At 44.1% G+C, this 27,190-nt stretch overlaps 1 protein-coding gene across 2 annotated transcripts in view; it reads right to left on the bottom strand.

Moving 5' to 3' along the window:
* The window catches only part of LOC141133461 (uncharacterized), a 164,106-nt gene that overhangs the window by 47,046 nt on the left and 89,870 nt on the right, over positions 1-27,190 (bottom strand). For both annotated transcript variants that reach the window (XM_073622848.1, XM_073622849.1), the window contains exons 16-17: positions 24,190-25,953; positions 16,866-16,964 (exon numbers count right to left, since the gene is read on the bottom strand). In XM_073622848.1, coding sequence (XP_073478949.1) covers positions 16,866-16,964; positions 24,190-25,953 — 1,863 coding nt within the window. The remainder of the gene's footprint in view (positions 1-16,865; positions 16,965-24,189; positions 25,954-27,190) is intronic.

The raw sequence follows: 27,190 nt of genomic DNA, 5'->3' as shown, positions 1-27,190 counted from the left end.
TGGAACAAATACATGTTAACTACTTGCCGACCGCTGCACCCCGATATATGTCGGCACAATGGCAGTGGTGGGCAAATGGGCGTACCTGTATGTGCCCTTTAATTGGTGGGGCCAGCAAGCGCATGTGCACCGCCCACCACGTACAGCGTGACCGTGCCTACGGGACCCACGGACTCAATGTCCGCAGGTGTCCCGGTGATCGTGTCATGGAGCCGCGGAATGGGGAGATTCCTATGTAAACAAGGCATTTCCCTGTTCTGCCTAGTGACATGAAAGAGATCATTGCTCCCTGTCATCGGGAGCAGTGATCGCTGTCATGTGAGTGGTAGCCCATCCCCCCCCCCACAGTTAGAATCACTCCCTAGGACACACTTAACCCCTCGATCCCCCACTAGTTTTTAACCCCTTCCCTGCCAGTGTCATTTACACAGTAATCAGTGCATTTTTATAGCACTGATCACTGTATAAATGACAATGGTCCCAAAATAGTGTCAAAAGTATCCGATGTGTCCGCCATAATGTCTTAGTCACGATAAAAATCGCAGATCGCTGCCATTACTAATAAAAAAAATTAATAATAAAAATGCCATAAAACCATCCCCTATTTTGTAGACGATATAATTTTTGCGCAAACCAATCAATATACGCTTATTGAGATTTTTTTTTCACTAAAAAAGATGTAGAAATATGTAGTTTTTATATATATTTTTGGGGGATATTTATTATAGCAAAAAATAAAAAATATTGCTTTTTTTTCCAAATTGTCACTCTCTTTTTGTTTATAGCGCAAGAAATAAAAAACGCAGAGGTGATCAAATACCACCAAAAGAAAGCTCTATTTGTGGGGAAAAAAGGACGTCAATTTTGTTTGGCTGTAACGTCGCGCAATTGTCAGTTAAAGCAACGCAGTGCCGAATCGCAAAAAGTGCTCTGGTCAGGAAGCGGGTAAAATCTTCCGGGGCTGAAGCAGTTAATGTATACAATAGTTACCTCAATTTTTGTGTATTTTGCATAATGTGAAAGTTGATGTTACACCAACTAAATAGATACCTAACACGTCATGCTTTAAAATTGTGCACGTTCGTGGAATGGTGACAAACTACAATACTTAAAAATCTCCACAGGCGAAGTTTTAAAAATGTTTACAGGTGTTTAGAGTTACAGAGGAGGTCCTGCATTAGAATTATTGCTTTTGCTCTAACAATTGCGACTATACCTCACATGTGCGGTTTGAACACCGTTTACATATGCGGGCGTGACTTGGGTATGCGTTCGCTTCTGCGAGCGAGCTCGGAGGGATGGGGCACTTTCAAAATTTTGTTTGTCTTCTTTATTTTACTTTTTGATTTTTACACTGTCCCTTAAATTTTTCTGATCACTTTTATTCCTATTACAAGTAATGTAAACATCCCTTGTAATAGAAAAAAGCATGGCAGGTCCTCTTTATTGAGAGCTCTAGAGTCAAAAAAGACCCCAAATCTCTCCTTTACTTTTAAAAGCAAAAGAAAAAAATTGACATTTTTACTTTAGGGGAAAAAAATCCTTTGTTTATGCCCGGGAACTGGAAGTGACGTCAGAGCATAGAGCCGAGTGGGGGCCATCTTGTCCTCACTTGACTTCTTGCCCAGCAAACGACCGCATCGGATCATTTCCGGGCTTAACTAATGGCTCCGGGAAGCGGCTGTAGGGGGATGGCACCTCTTCCGCCGCCTATAAAAGGGATCTTGTGGCGAATCTGCCGCAGGGATAACTTTTAGCGGGAAGCCGGGTGCCTAACAATAATAAAATACCGGGGTTATAGCATCTAGCTGCAACCCTGGTATTTAATGTCAAAAAGGCATATAGGCGGTCGGCAAGTGGCAAGAAGAGAAGGAAAAATGACCCCACCCCAGCAAACCATTCTGACTTGAATCTAAAAATATGTTTTAGGGGGGCATGGCTAGCGTGTGAGGCCGATGGACCTTCTGACCCAGAGCTCCTCAGCGTGCCTAGGAAAAATGGCTCCAAGCAACAGATCAAGGCAGATTATTCTCCCCAAAACAGCGCTGTCTACCTCCCAGGACAGACACGATCATGTCCCACAGGAGGAAAGATCAATACCGTCCGAAGAAACTGATGGCCGTTGTCTGTGTGCTGCCTCGTGATGCAGAGAAGCGGCAAGATGGCGCCGGCTCCTCTGCATCATGAGGCAGCACACAGACAACGGCCCACTTCAGCGGCTCTTCCTCCCAAAGATCACAATAGTCATCATCCTCTCCTGAAGCCTCCACTCCTCTGAACAAGAGCCCGGCCAAATCTAAACCAAGATTGGAGGACCACATGACACCTCAGGGTGAGTTCTCTGCTAGCTATGACTCTCTGAATATTACTAGGGAGCTCACTGATTCTATCTTTTCATTCCTGACCAACAACCAGCCAATTTTGGACACAACAATGAAAGCCATGTTAGTGTCCCTTCAGAATTCCATGCACATTGACATTATGCATCTGACTAAACACTGTACAGAAGAATTACACTCCCTTGGCTCTAGAGTAGATCACGTGAAGATTAAGATGGATGAATTTGTGCATACTATTATTGACCTCATTGATGCACATGACCAGCAGACAGAAGACCAACTGTAGATTAAAGGTAAATTAGTAGATTTAGATGACCTGCCCCAGGGGACATGTATCAATGCAAAAAAAAGTTTTAAAAACGGACGTTTTTTCGGAAGCAGTGATTTTAATGATGCCTAAAGTGAAAAAATAAAAGTGAAATATTCCTTTAAATATTGTGCCTGGGGGGTGTCTATAGTATGCCTGTAAAGTGGCGCATGTTTCCCGTGTTTAGAACAGTCCCTGCTCAAAAATTTAAAACTGCTTGCGGCTTTAATGTCATGTCTGGTCCCGGCAATATGGATGAAAATCATTGAGAACCCCCCCAGACCCATTTGGGTCTTGTATGGATATTAAGGGGAACCCTGCACCCAAATAAAAAAAAGGAAAGGTGTGGGGACCCCAGGCCCTATATACTCTGAACAGTAGTATACAGGTGGTGCAAACAAGACAGGGACTATAGATTTGTTCTTAAATAGTATCTGTTTGTAATTTTGAACTGGTACATTTTTACGTGTAGCTCCAGCCAAAAAATCTATTTTTAAGCTTTTTGGAAAACATAGGGAATAGGTTATCACCCCTGTAACATTTGTTTTGCTGTCTGTGCACCTGTTCAGAAGATTTCACCTCACTTTCTGTCCCAATGACAATTGGATTTTGAAAATTTGGGGGTTTTTAGTGAAACAAGGAACTCTTACCCATCATACCTTGCCCAGCAGCACATTCAACACTCTCCTCTTTTGAATTGGCTACTACGGAAGAGGTTACAAAAATTTTCTCGGATGCCCACCTAACCAATTGTCCCTTGGATCCTGTTCCCTCACAACTACTACGGTCACCCTCTTCTTCTATCCTATGCTCCCTCACCCACATCTTCAATCTCTCCCTTTCTAGTGGCATTTTCCCCTCCCCTCTAAAACATGCGCAGATCACTCCCATTCTTAAAAAGCCCTCACTGGACCTTACCGACCTGAACAACTTAAGACCCATCTCATTACTCCCATTCACCTCTAAACTTCTAGAACGCTTAGTCTACAACCGTCTTAGCTCCTACCTCAATGAAAATAACCTTCTTGACCCCTTACAGTCTGGCTTTCGCTCGCAGCACTCCATGGAAACTACCTTACTAAAACTCACTAACGATTTACTAACTGCTAAAACCAACAGCCAGTACTCCATACTCCTATTACTTGACCTCTCTGCGGCCTTTGATACTGTTGACCACCCGCTCCTTCTCAATAAACTACATTCCCTTGGCCTCCCAGATTCTGCTCTATCTTGGTTCTCTGGCTATTTATCACAGCGCTCCTTCAGTGTCACCTACAACTCTGTCTCCTCCTCTCCATTGCCCCTTTCTGTGGGGGTCCCCCAAGGCTCGGTTCTTGGACCCCTTCTCTTCTCTATCTACACCTCCTCCCTTGGTCACTTAATAACTGCCCACGGCTTCCAATACCACTTATACGCTGATGACACCCAAATCTATTTGTCTACTCCTCACCTCACTCCTTCAGTTTCCTCTCGCATTACTAACTTACTAACTGGCATATCAGCATGGATGTCGCACCACTTCCTTAAACTAAATCTCTCTAAAACTGAGCTATTAATATTCCCCCCCACCCGTGCCCCCCTCCATGACTTTTCCATCAAAATCAACAATGCAACCATCAGTCCCTCCCCTCACGCCAGGGTACTAGGTGTAATCCTAGACTCTGACTTGTCATTTCAGCCTCAAATCCAATCGCTGTCAAAAGTTTGTAGAATTCACCTCCATAACATCTCTAAAATTCGCCCTTTTTTAACAAATGAAACCACCAAGCTCCTCATTCTCTCCCTTGTTATCTCTCGCCTTGACTATTGCAACTCCCTTCTCATTGGCCTACCGCTCCATAGGCTATCCCCTCTTCAGTCTATCATGAATGCTGCTGCCAGACTTATCCACCTTACCAACCGCTCAGTGTCTGCCAACCCTCTACTTCAATCCCTACACTGGCTCCCAATCACCCAGCGAATTAAATTCTAAATTCTAACCACAACATACAAAGCCATTCACAACTCTGCCCCAAGCTACATCACTAATCTTGTCTCCAAATATCACCCAAATCGACCTCTCCGCTCTTCTCAAGACCTCCTGCTTTCAAGCTCTCTCATCTCCTCCTCCCATGGTCATCTCCAGGATTTCTCCAGAGCCTCTCCCATCCTCTGGAACTCGCTACCTCCATCTATCCGGCTATCCCCTACTCTTGCTACCTTCAGGCAATCCCTGAAAACTCATCTCTTCAGGAAAGCCTATCACGTCTCCAACTAATCTCCTACCACTTCCACCAGCTCATTCCCCACAGTTACAACCTTTTGTACCACCTGCCCCCCCCTATTAGATTGTAAGCTCTTCTGAGCAGGGCCCTCTTAATCCTATTGTATTTTATTGTATTATAACTGTATTGTCTCCCTTTTATATTGTAAAGCGCTGCGTAAACTGTTGGCGCTATATAAATCCTGAATAATAATAATAATAATAATCTTACAGGAGAGAGTTTCCCTTCCTAGGGGTAGATTTCCTCTCACTTCCTGTTGTCTCCTTTCGTTTGCAAGTAGGAGTCATTTGTAAGTTTGAAAGTAGGGGCCTGCCCTATATACTCTGCAAAAATTTGGGCCTTAGGTGTTGGTGTTGCCACAACACTTTAAGCCCTCACAGTTACTCTTGGGGGGCGCAGGAATGGGCCCTGCTTTGAAATATTAGATCAAGAATAGTAATTACATGGCCCTGTTAAACAGGGTCAGAAAAATTGGGCCTTTGGTGGTGGACAGTGTGGTGGTGTTGCCACAACACTGTAAGGCCTCACAGTTACTCTTGGTGGGCGCAGGAATGGGCCCTGCTGTAAAATATTAGATCAAGAATTGTAATTACATACCCCTGTTAAACAGGAGCTGAAAAATTGGGCCTAAGGCACTGGTGCTGGTGCCACAACACTGCAACCCATCACAGATACTCTAGTTGGAGTGCAGGAATGAGCCCTGCTGCAAAGTATTGCATCAAAAATTGTAATTACACGCCCATGTTAAATAGGGGCAGAAAAATTGGGCCTTAGCCACTGGTGGCATTGCCCAGAACCAAAACTGTTTTTACAAGCTATCAGCATGAACATTGAGGAGGAAGAGGATAGTTACTCAGCATAACAGGATAGTCACTCAGCATCAGCATAGGCAGTCTGGAAGGGATCTCACATTAAAAAAAAAATAATTCGGTTACATCAGCATCAGGTGCTTGGTAGCTGATGATCCAAGACTGATTCATTTTTATGAAGGTCAGCCGATCGACCGATTCGGTGGACAGGTGCACCCTGTGATCGGTTACAAAGCCTCCAGCACCACTGAATGTGCGTTCTGAAAGAATGCTGGATGCAGGACAGGCCAGTAGCTCAATTGCATACTGTGCAAGCTCTGGCCAGTGATCCATCCTCAAGACCCAGTAACCCAGAGGATTTTTGGTGGGAAAGGTGTCCAAGTCTGATCTTGCCCCTAGGTATTCCTGCACCATGTGAATCAGAAGCTGGCGATAGTGGCTGGAACCGATCATACCTTGGGGCTGCGGACTAAAAAATTGTCTGAGCGCATCGGTCAGACGGCCACCTTCTCCACCATTCCTTCAGTGACTGACCGAAGCCTCAGCAGCACGTTGTCCAGGAGGACCAGGAAATTGTAACCTCCCAGGCTCTGGAAACACCTTCAACAAACCTTTCTGCAAGGCCTCCCGAAGATGTTTCATCCTCTGCTCAGGATCCACAGCCACCTCCTCCCAGCCACGTACAAGTCCATGGGTTTCTTCAAACTGTAAATGATCGCTTGAAGACTGCTGAGGATGCTGAGTGTTAGGCCCCACCTCCATGCTGACACAATCCTCCTCCTTCTCGTCCTCTTCCTGTGCGATCGGCGGGCACGCAGGAACACTTTCTGGATAAAGGGGGCCTTGAAAGCTAAGGAAGTCCTCCTTTTCCTGCCTCTGTTCTGCCTCAAGTGCCCTGTCGATTATTCCATGCAGCGTGTGCTCCAACAGGTGGACAAGAGGGACAGTGTCACTGATGCATGCACTGTCACTGCTTATCATCCTCGTGGCCTCCTCAAATCATGACAGGACAGTGCATGCATCCCTGATAATGGCCCACTGGCGTGGGGAAAAAAAACAAGCTCCCCTGACCCTGTCCTGGTGCCATAGTCGCATAGGTACTCATTGATGGTCCTCTGCTGCGTGTGCAGCTGCTGCAGCATGGCCAACATTGAGTTCCACCTGGTGGGCATGTCACAGATTAGGCGGTTCTTTGGCAGGTTAAATTCCTTTTAGAGGTCAGCCAGCCGAGCACTGGCATTATATGACCGGCGGAAATGCACACAGACTTTCCTGGCCTGCCTCAGGACATCCTGTAAGACCAGGTACCTGCCCAAGAACCGCTGCACCACCAAGTTAAGGACATGAGCCAAACAGGGCACATGGGTCATTTGTCCCTGTCAGAGGGCAGAGAGGAGGTTGGTGCCATTGTCGCAAACCACCATTCCTGGCTTAAGCTGGCGTGGCGTCAACCAACTCTGAACCTGCCCCTGCAGAGCTGACAGAATCTCTGCCCCAGTGCGGCTCCTGACCCCCAAGCACACCAGCTCAAGCACCGCATGGCATCTTTTTGCCTGCCTGCTTGCGTAGCCCCTTGAATGCCTACGGAGCACCGCTGGTTCCGAGGACAAATCAGCACAGGAAGAGGCCATGGAGGAAGAAGAGGAGGGGGTGGAGGAGAGAGGTGTGGCAGAATCAATACTAGTAGAATTTTGGAGGCGTGGTGGCAGAACAACCTCCAACACTACTGCACCCTGTCCTGCATCCTTCCCACCTGCCAGCAGAGTCACCCAGTGCACGGTGAAAGATAGGTAACGTCCCTGTTCATGCCTGCTGGACAATGAGTAAGCGGTAATATGCACCTTACCGCTGGCCGCCCTGTCCAGCGAGGCATGGACATTGCTTTCCGCATGCCTTCCCTGAAAAAAAGTGGCATTTGGGAACCTGCCACTGAGGTACTGCACATTCCACAAACTCACGGAAGGGGGCAGAGTCTACCGACTGAAAAGGCAGCAGTTGAAGTGCTAGCAATTTAGCCAAGCTAGCATTCAACCACTGGGCATGTGGATGGCTGGGAACGAACTTCTTTCGCCGGTGGAACAATTGGGGTAGGGAAATCTGCCTGCTAGAATTGGACGTTGGTGTACTGATAGCAGATTTCCCACAAGTACTTGGCAGTGGCACACCTAATTCTACATCTTCATTCCTCTCAGTGCAGGTTTCTGAGAGGACTGAAAGTATAGTGGGGTTGGAGATCCCAGCTGATGATGAGGAGGAAGGAGAGGTCCGCCTTGTTCTTTGGTGTGGGTCTTCTAGGTAGTGTTGCCAACGGGCTCCATGGGAGCTCGACATATGTCTGATTAAGCATGTGGTGCCCAAGCGCTTGCTGTCTAGTCCACGCTTGATATGCTTCAGACATATGTTGCAAATAGCAACGGTGCGATCTGCTGCACACGTCTCAAAAAAGGCCCACACCGAAGAACTTTTGGAATAATGCGCCCTGCACTTGCGGAGCTCTGCGGTGTGATGCAGTCGGTTGGCTGCCCTTAAGCTGGCCCCTGGAGGGCATCCTGCCTCGTTGAAGATGTGCCTCCTCCTCCTCCTCCACCTCCTCCACCTCTCTTCTATCAGGCACCCACGTAGAGTCAGTGAGCTCATCATCCCCTCCCTCCTCATTACTGGAGCAAACCTGGCAGTATGCTACAGCTGCGGAAACATGACTGCCAGTTTGTTGTCCTTCTTGGGCACCCCCTATCTCTGGGCTCATGTTACTGTCTTCCTCAAGCTGGGTACCATCATCGGAGCCTTCAAAACGCTGGGCATCCTCCTGCAGCATGTACCCGACACTGTGTTCGAACAGTTCGGGGGACTCCTCCGGTGGGGCTAGGGAAGGAGTAATTGATGATGACCTCGAGTCCAAGGAATAGGCTGCTTTGGCACCTGCATTGGCAGCCAAGGTAGCCTGGGTGACAGAGGATGAGGAGGATGAGGAGGATGAGGATGGCTTGGTCATCCATTCTACCAACTCTTCGGCATGTTGTGGCTCAACCCGGCCAGCTGCCGAGAAAAAGGACAAGCATGCCCCACGGCCACATGCTAATGAGGATGCACCATGTCCACGACCAGCGCTGTTGCCTCTAGACAGAGCCTGCTTGCCCTCTTTTATTGTAACAAGTTATCAGCGCAAAATAGTGACAGCTGTATCCATATCAACAGTTATGTACAGAAATGAATTTTGGGAAATTATCATTAATATTGAAAAAATATATGAGTCCGTGTTGTGACGCTACAAGTGGAGGGGGCAAAAATACTGTGTGAAGTCCACATTCAGGGCAGCCTTCCGGTAGGGGTGAAAGCCATTATCCCAAGAGTACTGCAAAAACAAGAAAGAGGAGGCGCCTCTGGGTGCAGACGTTTAAAACAATTTATTAAAAAGCAGCAACAGCTGGTAATACACTCACATTTGTGTGGTGGATATCAAACATAGCAATGTCCCAGGTCAATCCAGGGGGTCCGTGGAGTCATCTCTCTCGGCTGGTAGATGTAGGGGGTCTGGGCAGTCTCAAAGCGCTGGATGTCCTCGGCCGAACAGCGGAGACAGGCACCAGAACGAGGCTTGGGTTACAGCCGATCCTGTCGAGGGATGATGACGTCACACGATGTGCGACGCGTTTCCTAAGCTGGCACGCCGTGAGTGGTGTGACGGCGGCGCTCCTTTGTCAAGCCGCCCCAGAGGCGCCTCCTCTTTCTTGTTTTTGCCCTCTTTTATTGGCCTGTGACTGTCTGCCTCTCCTTCTTGGCCTTCCAGATATACTCTCTTGATATATTGGAATAGGTACACAAGGAATGGCCTGCAGTGAGATGTAGCTGCAGAAAACTGGGATGTGTATATATATACTGATTATACTGCAGCTAGCTGAATTGCCTGCCTGTAGTATTATTAGAAATAACACCAGCAATTGTCTGCAGTTAGCTTTAGTTGTACACTCTCCCAAGTATACAGTACACCAATATACTGCAGCTAGCTGAATCAACTTCAATGGTTCCCCATTGAGAACGTCAACCTGTGACGAAACGCGTCTGGGAGGGACGTGCTGACGTCTCCACGTCGCCCTGTTGTGGACGGGAGCTGTCTAAGTGCCGGCCGGCATTGCTGTTATTCGTTGTTTTTAATGTAAGTGTTTGCTTTTTAATAAATCGGAGTCTCAACGTTATCACGCTATTGGCTGTTTCTCCTCTTTGAAAATATATGCATATTTGAGCCTGTGAAGAGCCTGCAAGGACGGGATCGGGGTGACTCCGCCAAGGTTTCGTTCGGGCCATTTCCAATTAACCTTCTGGTGAGCAGGAACCCCTATGGGTTCAATTTAGTTTTACTCTGGGTCACGCAGAGGCAGTAAGCCTACCGCTGATTATAACTTCACCAGTTTGCCATCTGGTAAGCGGCCTAGTGTGTCTGTGCACCTGGTGTGTTTTCTTTTTTTTGGCGTTTTTGTCTGCTCTTCCAATTTTAACCTCTGGTAAACAGATACACTTGGTGCTTTAAATTTCACATCCAAGGGCACTACTCATTGCATGTTGCATGTCACCAATTTCACGTTCCTGTATATGCTGTGCATACAGGGTGTATTTATGATTTTCATGATTATTTGTGGGAACACAATTTTCCTTTTTTTGATTTATTGCATTACTATGTCAGTATCACGCTATGGTTTTTGTATTTTTTTCTGATTAAACCCTACGTGGACCCGTTTTTGCTGCATGAGCGCGACGGATCCTGCCCATTGGAGCACTCCTAAAGGCCTGGGCTGGGTTTAAGCCATCTGTCTGATTGGGCTTACGTTCTGGTAAGCAGCTCACCACACAGTTATACTATATTTTTCCACATCTCATCACAAAGAGAAATTTATTGTTTGTTCTGGACTATAGTTGGACATTGTTTCATCAATCGATAATTGGACTTCACTCATTATTGTTTTTAGCGCGGTTTTCTGTTCTATTTAATAGCTGAATCAACTGCCTGCCTGTGGTATTATTAGGAAGAGAACACCAGCAATTGTCTGCAGTTAGCTTTAGTTGCACACTGTGCACAGGATACAGTACACCGACTGAAAATACTGCAGCTGCCTGCCTGTGGTATTATTAGGAAGAGAACACCAGTAATTGTCTGCAGTTAGCTTTAGTTGCACACTGTGCACAGGATACAGTACACTGACTGAAAATACTGCAGCTGCCTGCCTGTAAGTATATTAGGAAGAGAACACCGGGAATTGACTGCAGTTAGCTTTAGTTGCACACTGTGCGCAGGATACAGTACACCGACTGAAAATACTGCAGCTGCCTGCCTGTAAGTATATTAGGAAGTGAATAACAGGAACGGATCTAGCTAAACTGAATACAGTGTATATCTATATATACAACACCTGGGATGCATATATATATATACACAATACACTGACTGAAAATACTGCAACTGCCTGCCTGTAAGTATATTAGGAAGAGAATAACAGGAACGGATCTAGCTAAACTGAATACAGTGTATATATATATATATATATATATATATATATATATATATATATATATAGATAGATATATACACACACACACAACACCTGGGATGCATATATATACACACAATACACTGACTGAAGCTAACTGACTTGCCTGCCTATTCTATCTAACTCAAATTAAATGACACTGTCTCTCTCTCTCTATCTCTCTCTCAGCACGCCGGGACACACTACACAAGGCCGACTTCCAGTCGACCTTATATAGTGTGGGGCATGTACTAAATCCCCTGAGGCTTTTGGCTCTCCCTTCTTACCGCGCTGTGATTGGCCAAAGCATGCGGGTCATAGTGCATGCTTGGCCAATCATCAGCCAGCAATGCACTGTGATGCCGCAGTGAATTATGGGCCGTGACGCGCCACTCGAATTTGGCACGAACAGCCCATAATGTTTGCAATTCGATGAACGGTCGAACGGCCAATGTTAAAGCCAAACTTGCGTTCGACTCGAACACGAAGCTCATCCCCACTCCTGATAATGAACTGGTTAAAGACAGGATTCACTGCATTCCCAAACCATTCTTCATACCTGAAAATATACCAAGATATGTACATTCACATTGCACATTCATTTCTTTCATGTAAAGGACCAACTAATGTCTTTTTCTCACAACCAGAATCCATTACCTGCAGCGTACAACAATTTACAATTTTTTGCTGATTTTTTCCAATGCACTATGCAACTACGCAGGAAGCTGACATCCATTACTAAAGCTTTGAGGAACAACTCCATCACCTATAAGTGGGGCAACCCTTCCAAGCTTTTAGTGTTTAAAGACGGGGAGAATCACACAATTTTATCTATGAAAACAGGACTGCAGCTCCTGAAGCAATAGGGGATAATCCCAGAATACTCAACATATACCAAAAAGTCCACTCTTCCTCAAAAATCATCCGTCAAATGGCAACAAGTTCCTCCGGCATCCTCTGGCATATAATGAAAGCCTAATGCCGCATACACACGAGGGGACTTTTCGACCGGACTGGTCCGACGGTCTTTCCGACGGACTTTCAGTGGACTTCCGACGGACTTTCCAAACGAACGGACTTGCCTACACACGATCACAACAAAGTCAGACGGATTCGTACGTGATGACGTACAGTGGACTAAAATAAGGAAGTTGATAGCCAGTAGCCAATAGCTGCCCTAGCGTCGGTTTTCATCCGTCGGACTAGCATACAGACAAGCGTACTTTTCGACCGGACTTGAGTCTGTCGGAAAAATATGAAACATGTTCCAAATCTAAAGACCGTCAGATTTTTGACCGAAAAAGTCTGCTGCAGGTCCGATGAAGCCCACACATGGTCGGATTGTCTGCCGGACTCGGTCCGTCGGACCAGTCCGGTCGAAAGGTTCGCTCATGTGTACGCGGCATTAGAAATTCCAACTAGAGTATTCCTGGGTATCCAGTTAAGTGCCTTTAGCCAGTGGACAGTTCCCCCATACCACTGATGCAGCACTAGTTCTAACTGCATTCGGATACATAATCCATTCTTTTAGACTCATGCCAATCTTTATTGTTTTGATCTGTTGATCCTTCGCTGTTCTTTTTCCACATTTCCTTTTGGAGTCAGAGAAACCACCACTTGAGAGCAATCACTCTGAGAACATTGATGATACCAAAGTGTTGCAACATCTACTCCCTAGTGCTCCAGTCTCGTTATCAGCACTTGCCTACAAACTTCAAGTAAGTTCACTACTCAATGACCCCAGAATTCCTCAAACATCTCTCCATGCCGATTAAAATTCTTTCCATTAATGCAAGGGGTCTCAACCACCCTGCCAAATGCAGGTCGTGTTGGAAAGAAACCCTGCAACAAAAAGCCGACACCCTGTGTGTTCAGGAGACACACTTCCATAAGCTGTCATCCCCCACATGCCAACATCCCAGCTTCCCACACATCTTTAATGCCTTTATACCCCCCCCCCCCTCCCCGAAAAAAAAAAAAAGGAGTGAAGGTGGCAATCAGACACACTATAGCTTTCCACCTTACAGAACTAACAGAAATAGTGGATCCAGCAGGCAGATTTCTTATCTTAATCTGTGATATAAATACTACCAGATACACGCTTGTTTATCTGTATGCCCCAAACAATCACCAGCTCCATTTTCTATGCAAATTAATGAAGAAATTATAAAAAGTCAAACAAGGATCACTACTTCTATGTGGAGACTTTAATATACTCCCAGATCCTCAAATGGATTCCACCTCCTTCCAAAAACTCACCACAGCATCCCTTCAACCTCTACTGCACTCCCAAAACCTATTTGATGTATGACACTGCCTACACACCACAGAAAGAAACTATTCATACTTCGCTACATCCCATAACTCCTACTCAAGGATAGACCTTTCCATAGTGGACAAATGGCTCCTCCAGAAGATTCAAGACGTCTCAATCAGAGACATATCATGGTCGGACCATGCTCCTATAACCATCTCAATTTCTGACTCTTTCGCCCTGCAACCCACATTTCTATGGAGAACAAACCAAGCATTGCTACAATCACCAGACAAAAAAGCTACTTTGGTGACTCTGGAGACTGATAGACTTTTTTCAGACTAACGTGGGCTTGGTTTCTGACCCATTCACATTGTGGAATGCTCATAAGTCATATATGAGAAGTATATTTATCAAACTAGGGGCTGGGATTAAGAGGAGAAGGCAGCAACGGATAGATTCTATACTCTCAGACATCAAAATTACTGAAACACAAAACAAAGCAAACGCAAATCCCTCCCTCAGCTATAAACTACTTAGCCTTAGATCTGACCTCCGCAGCTCGCTATTAGAATTTCACGAACGTGCCATTAGATGCATGAAATGGTCCTACTACTTTAGTGGGAACAAAGCTGGCAAACTTCTAGCTAATAAACTGCGAGGACAAATCCAAAATACCTCACATATCACCCCTCATCAGGAAAAAAGGTGTGCAACCCTCAGGAGATTGCCAATGCATTCAGCTCCTACTATAGCTCACTATACAATTTGAATGAGGATAACTCCACTCCTCAACCAACAGTAGCTGACATTGGCGATTTCCAGGGGAGGGTCAACCTACCAAAATTCTCTGCTTTTCACCTGGAGACACTTTATAAGCTCTAAGCCCAGCAACAAAGCCCCTGGCCCGGATGGCTACAATGGGGAATACTATAAAACATTGAAAAGTATTCTCACCCCCTATCTCTGTGACATATTCAGATCAGTTGCGGACTCCTCCTGTTTCCAAAAAGAAATGCTTAAAGTCCTGATTATCACTCTTCCCAAACCAGGAAAAGTTTCAGACACTCCACAGAATTTTAGACCCATTTCTTTGTTGACTATTGATTTAAAAATGTATGCTAAAATTATAGCTCTACGCTTAGTTGATATACTACCAACACTGATCCATCCAGATCAAGCTGGGTTCACAAAGGGCAGACAGACCTCAGACACCACCAGGAGGATAGTTAATATCATTCACCATGCACACCAAAGACACCTTCTCTGCTACTAGCTCTAGATGCAGAGAAGGCATTTGATCGCATTCACTGGGGATATCTTGCAGAGGTCCTTCAGAGATTTGGCTTTACTGGCTCAATCTTTTCAGCAATCATGGTACTCTACATGTGTCCCTCAGCCCAGGTATATACAGACGGTATGTTATCACAATCTTTTCTTATCACAAATAGTACCCGTCAGGGGTGCCCATTAATCCCCTTGATCTTTAACCTTCTGATAGAGCCCTTTGCCTCATACATCCGTTCCCACCCAGACTTCTGTTCTGCGCCAATCATTTGGCTTTTCTAGCCAAAATTACACACAACCCTACTACAAATATCCAAAACTAAGCTATCATGGTTGGCCGTCTAGTGGCCTTCAAGATGATGGTATTGCCTAGACTATTATATCTCTTTAGGACCCTACCTATCTCAATACCCTCCTATTACTTCCATAAATTACAATCCACCACCAACAGATTTCTATGGCAAAGCAAACGTTCCCGATGTGCATTTAGTAAACTTACCAAACATAGGAAAGCAGGAGGAATGGGCCATGTAAAAATATGAGACTACTACCTAGCCTCAGTTTTAGCCCAACTCAAAAATTGGTTCACACTTCCCCAAACCTCCCTATGGGCCACATTAGAAGAGGAAACAGTACCTGGCAGAAATCTGCTTTCTTTTCTGCTTTCCCAGCTATTTAACAATTGCACCCCTCCCTAGTTATCTCCCACAGTTTTAGCATCCCCTCAGGCTTGGAAAATCTTGATATCCGCAGAACATAGCGAAGTTTTAACCACTATACCAATTCCCTTAGAAATTTGCTCGCTAATCATTCCGAACATCAATCTTAAAGATTGGCCACTTAGAGGGGTGACAGAGATTCATTAACTATATTCCTCAAGCTCCCTCAAATCCTTTACGGATCTCCAGATTTTAAGTTTAATTTACCCATCAGAGAGCGATATACCTATTTACAGATCTCCTCCCTCTTAAAAAAATACTCAAACCCAGAATGTACTCTACCCAACAGCATTGCTAAATATCTCCAGAAACCAGGTATAGTAAAAGGTGGTATCTCCCTTATCTATACTCGACTCGGGGATAAACTCAACTTTGTTAAATCTGTAACGTTTCTGGCATGGGAAAATTATATTAGCACAGTCTATACCCCAGATCAATGGTGTCATGCCATTGCAGCTACATATTCCTATTCTAGGAATGCTAATCTATGGGAATTAATGCATAAATCACCTTGCACCAGTACTTAACACAATATCGTTTATCAAAAATTGTACAATCATACCTCTAACCTTTGTTGGAGGAACTGTGGACAAGTAGGCACATTATTCCACCTCCTATGGTCTTGTAAATCACTAGCCAAATTCTGGCCCTATATCTTTCAACTTATATCCGAAATCACTGCCATTCCAATCAGGATATCCTCAGGACTAGCCCTGTTAAACCTAGATATAGAAAATATTCCAAATCCCTTGAAAAATGCAGTGGTTAATAAACTATTAGCAGCGAGATTAGCACTGGTGAGACATTGGAGGTTTCCCTTGATTCCCGTAACTGAGGAAGTGGTAAACTTAGTTCAGCAGTATTATTCATATGAGCAAATGTATGCAACTGCATCAAATTCTATACTTCCTACACTGGACAGATGGAGCCCGTGGGTAGACTGGCACAACAAACATAAACATTGAGCAGTATGAGTGTACCAAACCTTATCTGATAGGAACCCAAACACAAGTGGTAACATCTGACTTATGTTATTTGTCACTTGTTTTATTTTTCGTTTAATGCGTTATTTGTTAACCTTATACTTCCCTCTGACAAAGTTATACTTTGCAACTTATAAGGTTTTCCAAGTGTGGGCTAGCGCCTCTTTGTGTGGTCACTTGGAGACCTATTCTCAACATGGATATCCTATTGCATATCTGTATCTATGTGAACTCTTTAATAAAAACTAATGAAACTAAAAATATGTTTTAGCTAGCATTACACTATGAGCATGCATGGTCTGTTTTATACAATGTTATTACAAAATCTCAAATGACACAATCTGGAACGGTTCTATTTAGCAATGTAAGGACTTGAAATCTTACTTTTTATGATCTCACTCGAAACAAATTCACAATTGGCTCCATAGAAGTTTCCTTGGCATAGGCACTTCCCATCATAAAGGACACCATTTTCGCAGTTGCCTTATAAAGAAACATCAAAGAACATAATTATTATTTTTCTTATATATGTGGCAACTACAGGTTTCATAGTAGATTACGGACTATATAAAGCTATGCACAGCTGTCCTTGCCTCAGTTTAAATTCTAGCAATAATAGTACTCACGGGGTTCATGGGCCAGTGCCAAGGGCAGTATAATAAAAGGAGGCAGCATCAAACCTCAGCATTTACGAATGTGGACCTTACTGAGTTTTCTTTTCCTGATAACCTCTGGATCTTTGTGGAATGCATGATAATCATTTCATGATAAATGGTCTTATAGTGGTATTAAACCCCAAAACAAAAATGTTATATATTGCAGCTTTCCAATCCTTAACCACTTGACCTCCAGAAAGTTTTACTCCCTTTATGACCTGAGCTTTTTTTTGCTATTCAGCACTGCGATACTTTAACTGGCAATTGCGCAGTCATGCAACACTGCACATAAAGGAAATTTATATAATTTTTTGCTCACAAATAGAACTTTCATTTGGTGGTATTTGATCACCAGTGTTTTTTTTTTATATATATAAATGAAAAACCCTGAACATTTTGAAAAAAAAACCCCAATATTTTCTACTTTCTATTAAAAAACATATCCAATAAAAAAAATCAAAAAATCGAATTTCTTCATAAATTTTGGCCAAAATGTATGTCTTTGGTAAAATCTTTGCAAAATTTATAGCGTCTACAAACGATGGGATATATATTAGAATTTATGCAGCTATAGACGTTCTACTGTAATAGCAGTGATCAGCAACTTATAGCGTGACTGTGATAGTGTGGTGGTCAATCTGGCACTAACAGACACTATCTGGGAGGGTCACTAACTGACACTGACATCGCTAGTGACACTGAGCACAGGTTTACACTGCCCGCATGCACTCCCAGCACAAACAAAGGAGCATAGGTGTGCACAGCCTATTGCATTAGGGTGTACAGCCCAGAGCTCAAACCCACATGCAGATGTGTATATTGTCAGTAGGGCAGTCGGCAGTGGACAGTGTCAGTCAGTAGAGCAGTGGACTTTGTCAGTAGGGTAGAGGACATATTTATTTTTCAATTTGTTAAATCATCTTTTACAATTTTTTAAAATTACTTTTTACAATTGTTTTTAGAAGACCCGGTGGGGGGCTTTTGCAAGATATAAGTGGCCTAAACAGACCCCTGATGTCTCACTTTTGAGAGAGAAAAGGGGACTGAGGACAAAGATTCCTCAGTACCTTTCTCTGCAGCCTCAGCTGCGTTGAACAGTGAATGAATGGGAAGTGCTCTGTGCTGAGCGGCATCCTGTACTTGACAAAATGAAGCACAGTAAACACAGCAGCCAGCTGGAGAGAAGAGGATGTAAGCCAGAAGTGCTGCGGGGGGTGGGCAGTAGGGGGTATCGGTGCTGCACGTGGTGATTAGAGTGTGCCCAGGCACCCCTGGCACACCCTGTGTGCACACCTATGCAAAGGAGTGATAATGCTAATGTGCATGGGGTGATTATTAGGGCGTGCCCAGACTCTCCTGACACACCCTATGCACATGCCTATCTTAAACTCTAAATCTATTTTTTAGTATTTTTGGAATCACGTCTCACTTTATACAGTCTCCTTAAAGCAGCTGTATACCCCGCTTGGTAATTTTTACCTACAGGTAAGCCTATAAAAAGGCTTACCTGTAAGAAAAATAAATACCTTCTAAACCTGCATGGTTTCGGATAGCCCTCAAAAATTCCACCTGCCTGCTCGCATTTTGCGAGTTGAATTTGAGGGCTGGCGAGGAAGCGCTGCCTGGGAGCGGGGGGGGCGAACACCGCCGGCAGCCTGAGTTGAATGGGTGTCCTTCTCCCAGCGATCGTGGAGGGGAAGAGAGAGGAGAGCCCCTCCTCCTGGTCCCGGGACTTTGATAGACAGATCACCCATCCAATCCTGGTATGGGTGATCTGTCTATCAAAGTTCCCCAGCCAGGAGGAGGGGCTGTATGTGACAGCGAGCGGCAGGGAACACAGCAGTTGAAATGAAAGCTGTTATCGCTGTGTTCCCCGTGCTCTGATCATCCAGGCAACAATCCTGTTCCTCTCCTCCCCTCCCCTGCACAAGCAGGCTGCATTGGTGGGCACAGTCTGCATTGGTGGACACAGGCTGCATTGGTGGGCACAGGCTGCATAATGGGCACAGGCTGTATGGTGGACACAGGTTGTATGGTGGATACAGGCTGCATGGTGGGCACAGGCTGCATGGTGGGCACAGGCTGCATTGGTGGGCACAGGCTGCTTTGGTGGGCACAGGCTGCATTATTAGAAACAGACTGCATTGGTGGGCACAGACTGCATGGTGGGCACAGGCTGCATTGTTGGGCACGTGCAGGCTGCATTGGTGGGCATGGGCAGGCTGCATTGATGGACACGAGCAGGCTGCATTGATGGACACAAGTGAGGCTGCATTGTTGGGCACAGGTGAAGCAGTATTGATGGACACAGGTGAAGCAGCATTGATGGACACAGGTAGGTTGCATTGACGGGCACGGATAAAGTTGTTGTTAATTATTTTTATAACTTAATTCTGCATATAACATGTAAGTGTCATTTCATGAAATAATTTATGAGGTGTTGTGTGTTTAGGGGTGGAATTAGGGGCGGGGCAACTGGTGGCGAGTAACCCTTGAGGCCTGGTTAGTAGCTTTGATATAGGACATATTGACCCTGCAAACAGCCACTGACATTAGTGGCGCATGCACTCTGAAGGTCCGGCGTATCATGCCGGAACTTCAGAGTTTCCTGCCGAAACGGAGGACTCCTGCGCACATGCACAGAAATGACATAATCGCGGCTCCAGCCACTCCCAGGGCCAGAAGAAACATTGGGGGAACATGTCAGCCCCCTCAGCGGTGACCTGATAGATCTGATAGGCAGCCTACTGGAAAAGCACATACATCAGGATGACAATGCTGCTACCAACTGCAAGAGAGTGACTTGGCATTGTCAGCCTATAAGGCTCCATGCATACTGGGCTTAAAAAAATGTCTCATATAGAGCATTTTTTGTACAAAGTCTAGACGAATTCAGAAGAAGAGTTTTATATTTTTTTCTGCCAGTGAGCTCCAAACAGAAATGCAAACCAGAAGGGTTTTTTCCTGCCTCTAAACGTTGAGCTCAAAATATGCCTGTAATCATCCTAATGTGCACTGACACATAGGATAACATTGAGTTGTTTCTACAGACAGAACACAAAACTCTTGTAGAAGCAAAGTTTTTTAAGCCAGTGTACATGGAGCCTAAAAGTAAAGTAACTATGTTACTAATGGAATCTCTGGATTCACACAAAAATATTTACTTAAGAAGATTGTATACTGTGAGACATGATACCAAACATACTGAAAAATAGATTTTGCCTTACATACACTTTAGGGCAAGCACAACATGAAAATAACAGACAGTACCTTGGGCTGATGTTTGTACAATAATTTGAAATTTGGCATTTTGAGCCTATAGGTCAGTGATGATGACACTAAACTAAAAGACTGATAAGGAGGCTTGTGAGGCAGCAAACAGAAAGATCGGGGTTGATGTTTCATTGCATACAGTGAAAACTGAATACAGAGCCAGAGATTTGAAGGTGAATTTGTAACCAAATCGTAATGTAACAGTTGAGTTTGGTTTTACCATCCTTTTAGCTCTCTTTTCCACTGGTCAATAAAGTTTTGCCTATCACATGATCAAAGCCATATGGAAGCCCTTGGATAGACTAGGTCTCCTCTCTGCACTGTCTTCTCCCTCCCATCATGCCCCGTGCGGTTACGTCATTAGGGGGCGTAGCCTCTGGATGACATCACCCAGTGGCCCCACCCCATGCCTATATAAGTAATGGCACATCAGCATTAGAATGGGAAAGAGCATTGAGAGAAGATCAGAGGAAGAACAGAGGGAGAAGACAGCACAAAGGGGAGACCCGACAGGGGCAGAAGACATCAGCGTTTTTATTTTTGACACTTTTTTTAGGTTAATGGGTAGGGGTACAATGTACCCCATACTCCTTCACATAGGGTGGGGGCTGGGATCTGTGGGGCCCCTTTGTTAAAGGGGGCTTCCAGATTCCGATAAACCCCCCACCCACAGACCCTGACAATCACCGGCCAGGGTTGTCGGGAAGAGGCCCTTGTCCTCACACCCCTATGTTGAGGGCATGTGGCCTGGTATGGTTCACAGGGGTGCTCACTCGTCCCCACCCCATTTCCTGACCTGCTGGGCTGCGTGCTTGGATAAGGGTCTAGTATCAATTTTGGGGGGGACTCCACATCGTTTTTTTGGATCAAAGTGGGATCAGTTAAGACGATGATCCGACTTTGATCCTACTTCAATGATATGCAATGGGCTAAAGAAGGATCAAAGTGGGACCAAAGTAATGCAGGAACCTTTTTCAAAGTCAGACCAATTTGTGTCGGACCAGTTAAGACGGCTCTCATAGGGAACCATTGATTTGCACACGTCATGCGACATGAGCTCCCAATGTGATAGCATTTGTCATACAAGTGTGAACCTGGCCTCAGGGACAAATCAGTTCCTAATTTTTGCCTGAATTCAGACCTGAAATGGAGCCAAAGATGCACACACTCCTGTACAATTGGCTCTGTAGCCGCTCTGGAGATATGTGAACCAGCTCCATTGAGAGCCAGGCAAACTCTCCTGTCATGCAAATTGGATGCGGGTTTCGTATCAATGTGAACCCAGCCCAAAAAAAACATAGGTCACATCCCTTTGTTGCACTTCTATATGTGGCAGGCTATGTACCTGTCTTAAGTAGGACCTTACTAATAAATAAGGGGGCACTTGATTTCTAGGGCATAGCCACATAAGTCCTGTTGTCGATTGCTCTTAGGACTCATGCACACTGCAGCTCCAAAAAAAATCTCCTTCTACAGGCATTTGAGCTTTTTTCAGCTTGAAGAAGCTTGTGCTTTTTTATGCTCTTGTGCACATTTTATTGAGCTTCTTCAAGCTCCTTTGAGCTCCTTTGAGCTTTTTTAAGCACAAGCGTTTTTTTTCACAAACTCTCCTAGAGAATAGTTTCTTAGCCACTGTATAAACAGAACAAAAAGCTGGAACAAACATTTTTTGTGTGTTTTCAAGCTTTTTTCAGCTCTTTTGAGCTCTTTGGGGCACTAGCTCCTCTCAAAAATGCAAGTTTGGTGGGGTTGTTTTTCTGCCTGTAGGAGAATATACCTGAAAAGAGGGATGAGCTTTGAGTTCGAGTCGAACTCATGTTCAACTCGAACATCGGCTGTTCGCTACCCCAAAGCATCCTCCCAATGTTGAGGGCCTGGTACAGTTCAGGAGGGGGGGCACTCTCTTGTCCCCCCCCCTCTTTTCCTGCAGCCTGCCAGGTTGTGTGCTCGGATTAGGGCCTGGTATGGATTTTTGGGGGGACTCCACGCCATTTTTTTTTAAATTTTGGTGCAGGGTTTCCTTTAAAATCCATACCAGACCTGAAAAGTCTGGTATAGATTTTGAGGGGGACCCCACGCAATTTTTTTAAAAATTTGGGCCGGGGTTCCCCTTAATATCCATACCAGACCTGAAGGGCCTGGTATGGAATTTAGGGCGACCCCCATGTTATTCTTTTTTTAATTTTGGTTCGGGGTTCCCCTGTGGGGAATTCCCATGCCGTTTTTATCAATGAACTTCTATGTGTATTGTCGGACCGGCAATTCATTAATAGCCGGTAGTTTTAAATGACTTTTTTTCCTTTAAAATGTCATTTTGTTGTCAGACTGTTCTAAACACGGGAAACGTGCGCCCCTTTACAGGCATACTATAGACACCCCCAGGTTCGAAATTTAAAGGAATATTACACTTTTATTTTTTCACTTTAAGCATTATTAAAATCACTGTTCCCAAAAAAAGGCAGTTTTTTAAAACTTTTTTTTTTGCATTGATACATGTCCCCTGGGGCAGGACCCAGGTCCCTAAACACTTTTTATGACAATAACTTGCATATAAGCCTTTAAAACTATCAGTTTTGATTATTCATGTTCGTGTCCCATAGACATTAACGGTGTTCGCGTGCTCGAACAAATTTTTTTGCCTGTTCGCATGTTCTGGTGCAAACCGAACAGGGGGGTGTTCGGCTCATCCCTACCTGAAAATGCCTGAAAAAGCCAGAGTGTGTATGGACACATTGGCTAACTTGGAGGGGAGTTTCCAGGCAGAAAAAATTAGAGCAGTGTGCATGAGCCCTAAGTGGCATAGCAGGACCCTTCTTCGCAAACTCTGCTTATGTAGTGATAAATGGAGAGTTTCAAGGAGAGGGCCCCATTGTGTAGATTACTGCGGCAGACAACAGGGCTTTTCAGTGTAGCAGGATCCTTCCAATCAAACTCCACTTAAGTAATTTCCTTGGCAGACAAAAGTACCTATTTTTGGCAAACCAAGTAATACCATTGAATGCAGGTGTGTTGAGAGGATCTGGACATTAGCTGCCCTAATGTGAAGCCTGCTTTAATAGTTGAACAGGCCCTAAAGTTGAGAGCTGATTTTGGTGAAGTGCTTCCACCACAGAAAAGAAGATCTGCAAACAAAAATCTTTTCACGCTCCGTGCACACTAGCATTGCATTTTTGAAAAAAGCTGTAAGGAGCATTTTAGTAGCGTTTAGAAGTGTTTAGGAGAGCTTAGTGTTTTTTTGTTCTGCTGGAAAAATGCTCCAGAAAATGCTCCTAGACGCTGAAGCTCAAAAATTTTAATAGCCTAATGTAGTGTGCATGGACCGATAGCATAATACTATTTAGCTTCTAGGATAGGAGCTTAAAAAACGCTAGTATACATGGAGTCTAAACCTTTCCTGAACTCTAACCAGCCCTTAGAATAAGAATAACTCCTCTTCCCTTCAGCTTCTGACACTACTCATAGAGAAACCTGTTAAACAAGTTTCTTTATTTTTATTGAATATCAAGCAAGGTGATGAAACTGAGCTTTCCAAGTATATAGTTTGGAAATGAATGATACAGATAAAGTTGTTCTGGTAAAGACACCCAACGTGCTAAAAGCAAGGTCATAAATGTGTGCCCTGCAACCCTTGCTCCTGAAAGTATTTTTCTATGTTCTTCTAATCACTATCTATTTCACACTGATGTACTGATACTGTATATATGATTTTCTAAATAATTAATATGACCATGAAAGTCAATAAATAAAAGACACATAAAGCAATATAATTGAGGACTTACCTGGTACAATGAGAGGTGTTGTGCTTACTGGTTTAGAAGATTCTGTAGATTGCTGTCTTGTTGACAGGGAAATAGATGTCCCTGTGGATGATGTAGATGATAGGTTTGAAGAAGAAAAGGTATAGATTGATGTAGATGATTCTGGAGATTGTTGCCCTGTCAATACAGTAATAGATGACTCTAAGGATGATGTAAATGATGGGTTTGAAGTAGAAAAGGTACTGCTTGTTGTAGATGATTCTGGAGATAGTTGCCCTGTCGGTACAGTAATAGATGTCTCTGAGGATGATGTAGATGATGGGTTTGAAGTAGAAAAGGAACCAATTGGTGTAGATGATTCTGGAGATCGTTGCCCTGTCAATACATTAATAGATGTCTCTGAGGATGATGTAGATGATGGCTTTGGAGTAGAAAAGGTAGATATTGATGTAGATGATTCTGGAGATTGTTGCCCTGCCAAAACAGTAATAGATGTCTCTGAGGATGATGTAGATGATGGCTTTGGAGTAGAAAAGGTAGAGATTGGTGTAGATGATTCTGGAGATGGTTGCCCTGTCAATACATTAATAGATGTCTCTAAGGATGATGTAGATGATGGGTTTGAAGTGGAAAAGGTAGAAATTGATGTAGATGATTCTGGAGATCGTTGCCCTGTCAATACATTAATAGATGTCTCTGAGGATGATGTAGATGATGGCTTTGGAGTAGAAAAGGTAGATATTGATGTAGATGATTCTGGAGATTGTTGCCCTGCCAAAACAGTAATAGATGTCTCTGAGGATGATGTAGATGATGGCTTTGGAGTAGAAAAGGTAGAGATTGGTGTAGATGATTCTGGAGATGGTTGCCCTGTCAATACATTAATAGATGTCTCTAAGGATGATGTAGATGATGGGTTTGAAGTGGAAAAGGTAGAAATTGATGTAGATGATTCTGGAGATCGTTGCCCTGTCAATACAGTAATAGATGTCTCTGAGGATGATGTAGATGATGGCTTTGGAGTAGAAAAGGTATAGATTGATGTAGATGATTCTGGAGATTGTTGCCGTGTCGATACAGTAATAGATGACTGTAAGGATGATGTAAATGATGGGCTTGAAGTTGAAAACCTACTGATTGGTGTAGATGATTCTGGAGATCGTTGCCCTGTCAATACATTAATAGATGTCTCTGAGGATGATGTAGATGATGGCTTTGGAGTAGAAAAGGTAGATATTGATGTAGATGATTCTGGAGATTGTTGCCCTGCCAAAACAGTAATAGATGTCTCTGAGGATGATGTAGATGATGGCTTTGGAGTAGAAAAGGTAGAGATTGGTGTAGATGATTCTGGAGATGGTTGCCCTGTCAATACATTAATAGATGTCTCTAAGGATGATGTAGATGATGGGTTTGAAGTGGAAAAGGTAGAAATTGATGTAGATGATTCTGGAGATCGTTGCCCTGTCAATACAGTAATAGATGACTCTGAGGATGATGAAGATGATGGATTTGAAGTAGGAAAGGTATAAACTGATGTAGATGGTTCTGGAGATTTTAGCCCTGTCGATACAGTAATAGATGTCTCTGAGGATGATGTAGATGATGGCTTTGAAGTAGAAAGGGTATAGATTGATGTAGATGATTCTGGAGATTGTTGCCCTGTGGATACAGTAATAGATGACTCTAAGGATGAAGTAGATGTTGGATTTGAAGTAGAAGAGGTAACAATTGGTGTAGATGGTTCTGAAGGTTGGGGTCCTGTTGTTGTAGTAATAGCTGTTTCTGTGGACAATGGAACCGAAGCAGAGGAGAAAACAATTGTTATAGAAGATGTTAAGGATAATTGGGCTTCTGATGGTGAAGCATTACTATCTCTAAACAAAGATGTAAACGTTCTAAGTGAAATTGTCATAGTCAAAAAAACTGTTTTCTCCATTTGGGTTGTAACATAAGTAAGTTTTCCTTTTGGCTCTCGCTTGAGAAACTGTTTTGTCCCCCTCCCTTGTTATATTGATACACAAGTGCTACAAGTTAGCCAGTCTTCTCCTGACCACTGGCATAACACTAATCTCAATATAAAATTATAAACGATAAATGTTTTCAATGGGGTTTATTTGACATACTGCATGTGCATTTATAAATATATGCAAGAGAATATTCCTATTCAGTGCCCCAAGTTTCTAGCTTGTATCCAAGATTAATTTTTTTTTTTTTTTCAAAATGGCTATAAGTGGAGATGAGGTTTATAATTCCAGTAAATTTGTGGTGAAATTTGGTGGACTGAACGTTACAGGAACCATAACATCCTACCTGACCTTTCAACTGTGCGTGTTTCCTGCAACCTGTTGTCAGTATGTGTTGGGGTAGTTCAGGGAGAGTTGTTTGTCTGTGTAGGGACAGTTAGTTGCTACATTGTGTTACATTGCAAAAAATGTGTGGGATTTCAGTTTGGTGGGCTTGCCTTGTAAAAATCAAACCCCCTTCTTCTTGTATTCACAGTATAAAGACCCAACAATTCTTTTCATGCTAACATTTTGTGTGTATGTAAATGTAGTTGCCATTGAGCTGCTGAACACCCCCCCCCCCACACACACACACACACACACACACACACACACACACACACACACCTTTTTCCCAAAGTGTTTGAAGTCTAGTACACACTATCATTTTTTTTCATTCAACCCAGCTCAGGTTGGAGCCGTTATACTAACAATCTGATGTTAGTACAGCAATCTCCCCTGCTGTTCTATTGTGTTCTGACAGGGGGACGGACCCCTGCCAGAACACTCTGGTCAGTCATTGGCTGAGAACGCTGATCGGGAGACGGTTGGCTGCTGGTTTTTCAGCATGATCGTCAGTCAGAAGCTAGCCGGCTTCTGTTGGACCGGCTGCTATACACATGGGCCCGATGTTGGCTGTTTTTTTTTTTTACCGGCCGATGTTGCCTGGCATTCAGCCCGTGTGTACTAGGCTTGAGTCTGTGCAGCAAACACCTGTTGCTGACATGTTTGTCTTT

This window comes from Aquarana catesbeiana, linkage group LG03 (genome assembly GCF_042186555.1).
Source record: "Aquarana catesbeiana isolate 2022-GZ linkage group LG03, ASM4218655v1, whole genome shotgun sequence".
Classification (NCBI taxonomy): Eukaryota; Metazoa; Chordata; class Amphibia; order Anura; family Ranidae; genus Aquarana; species Aquarana catesbeiana.
This window is presented reverse-complemented; position numbering and strand designations above follow the sequence as displayed.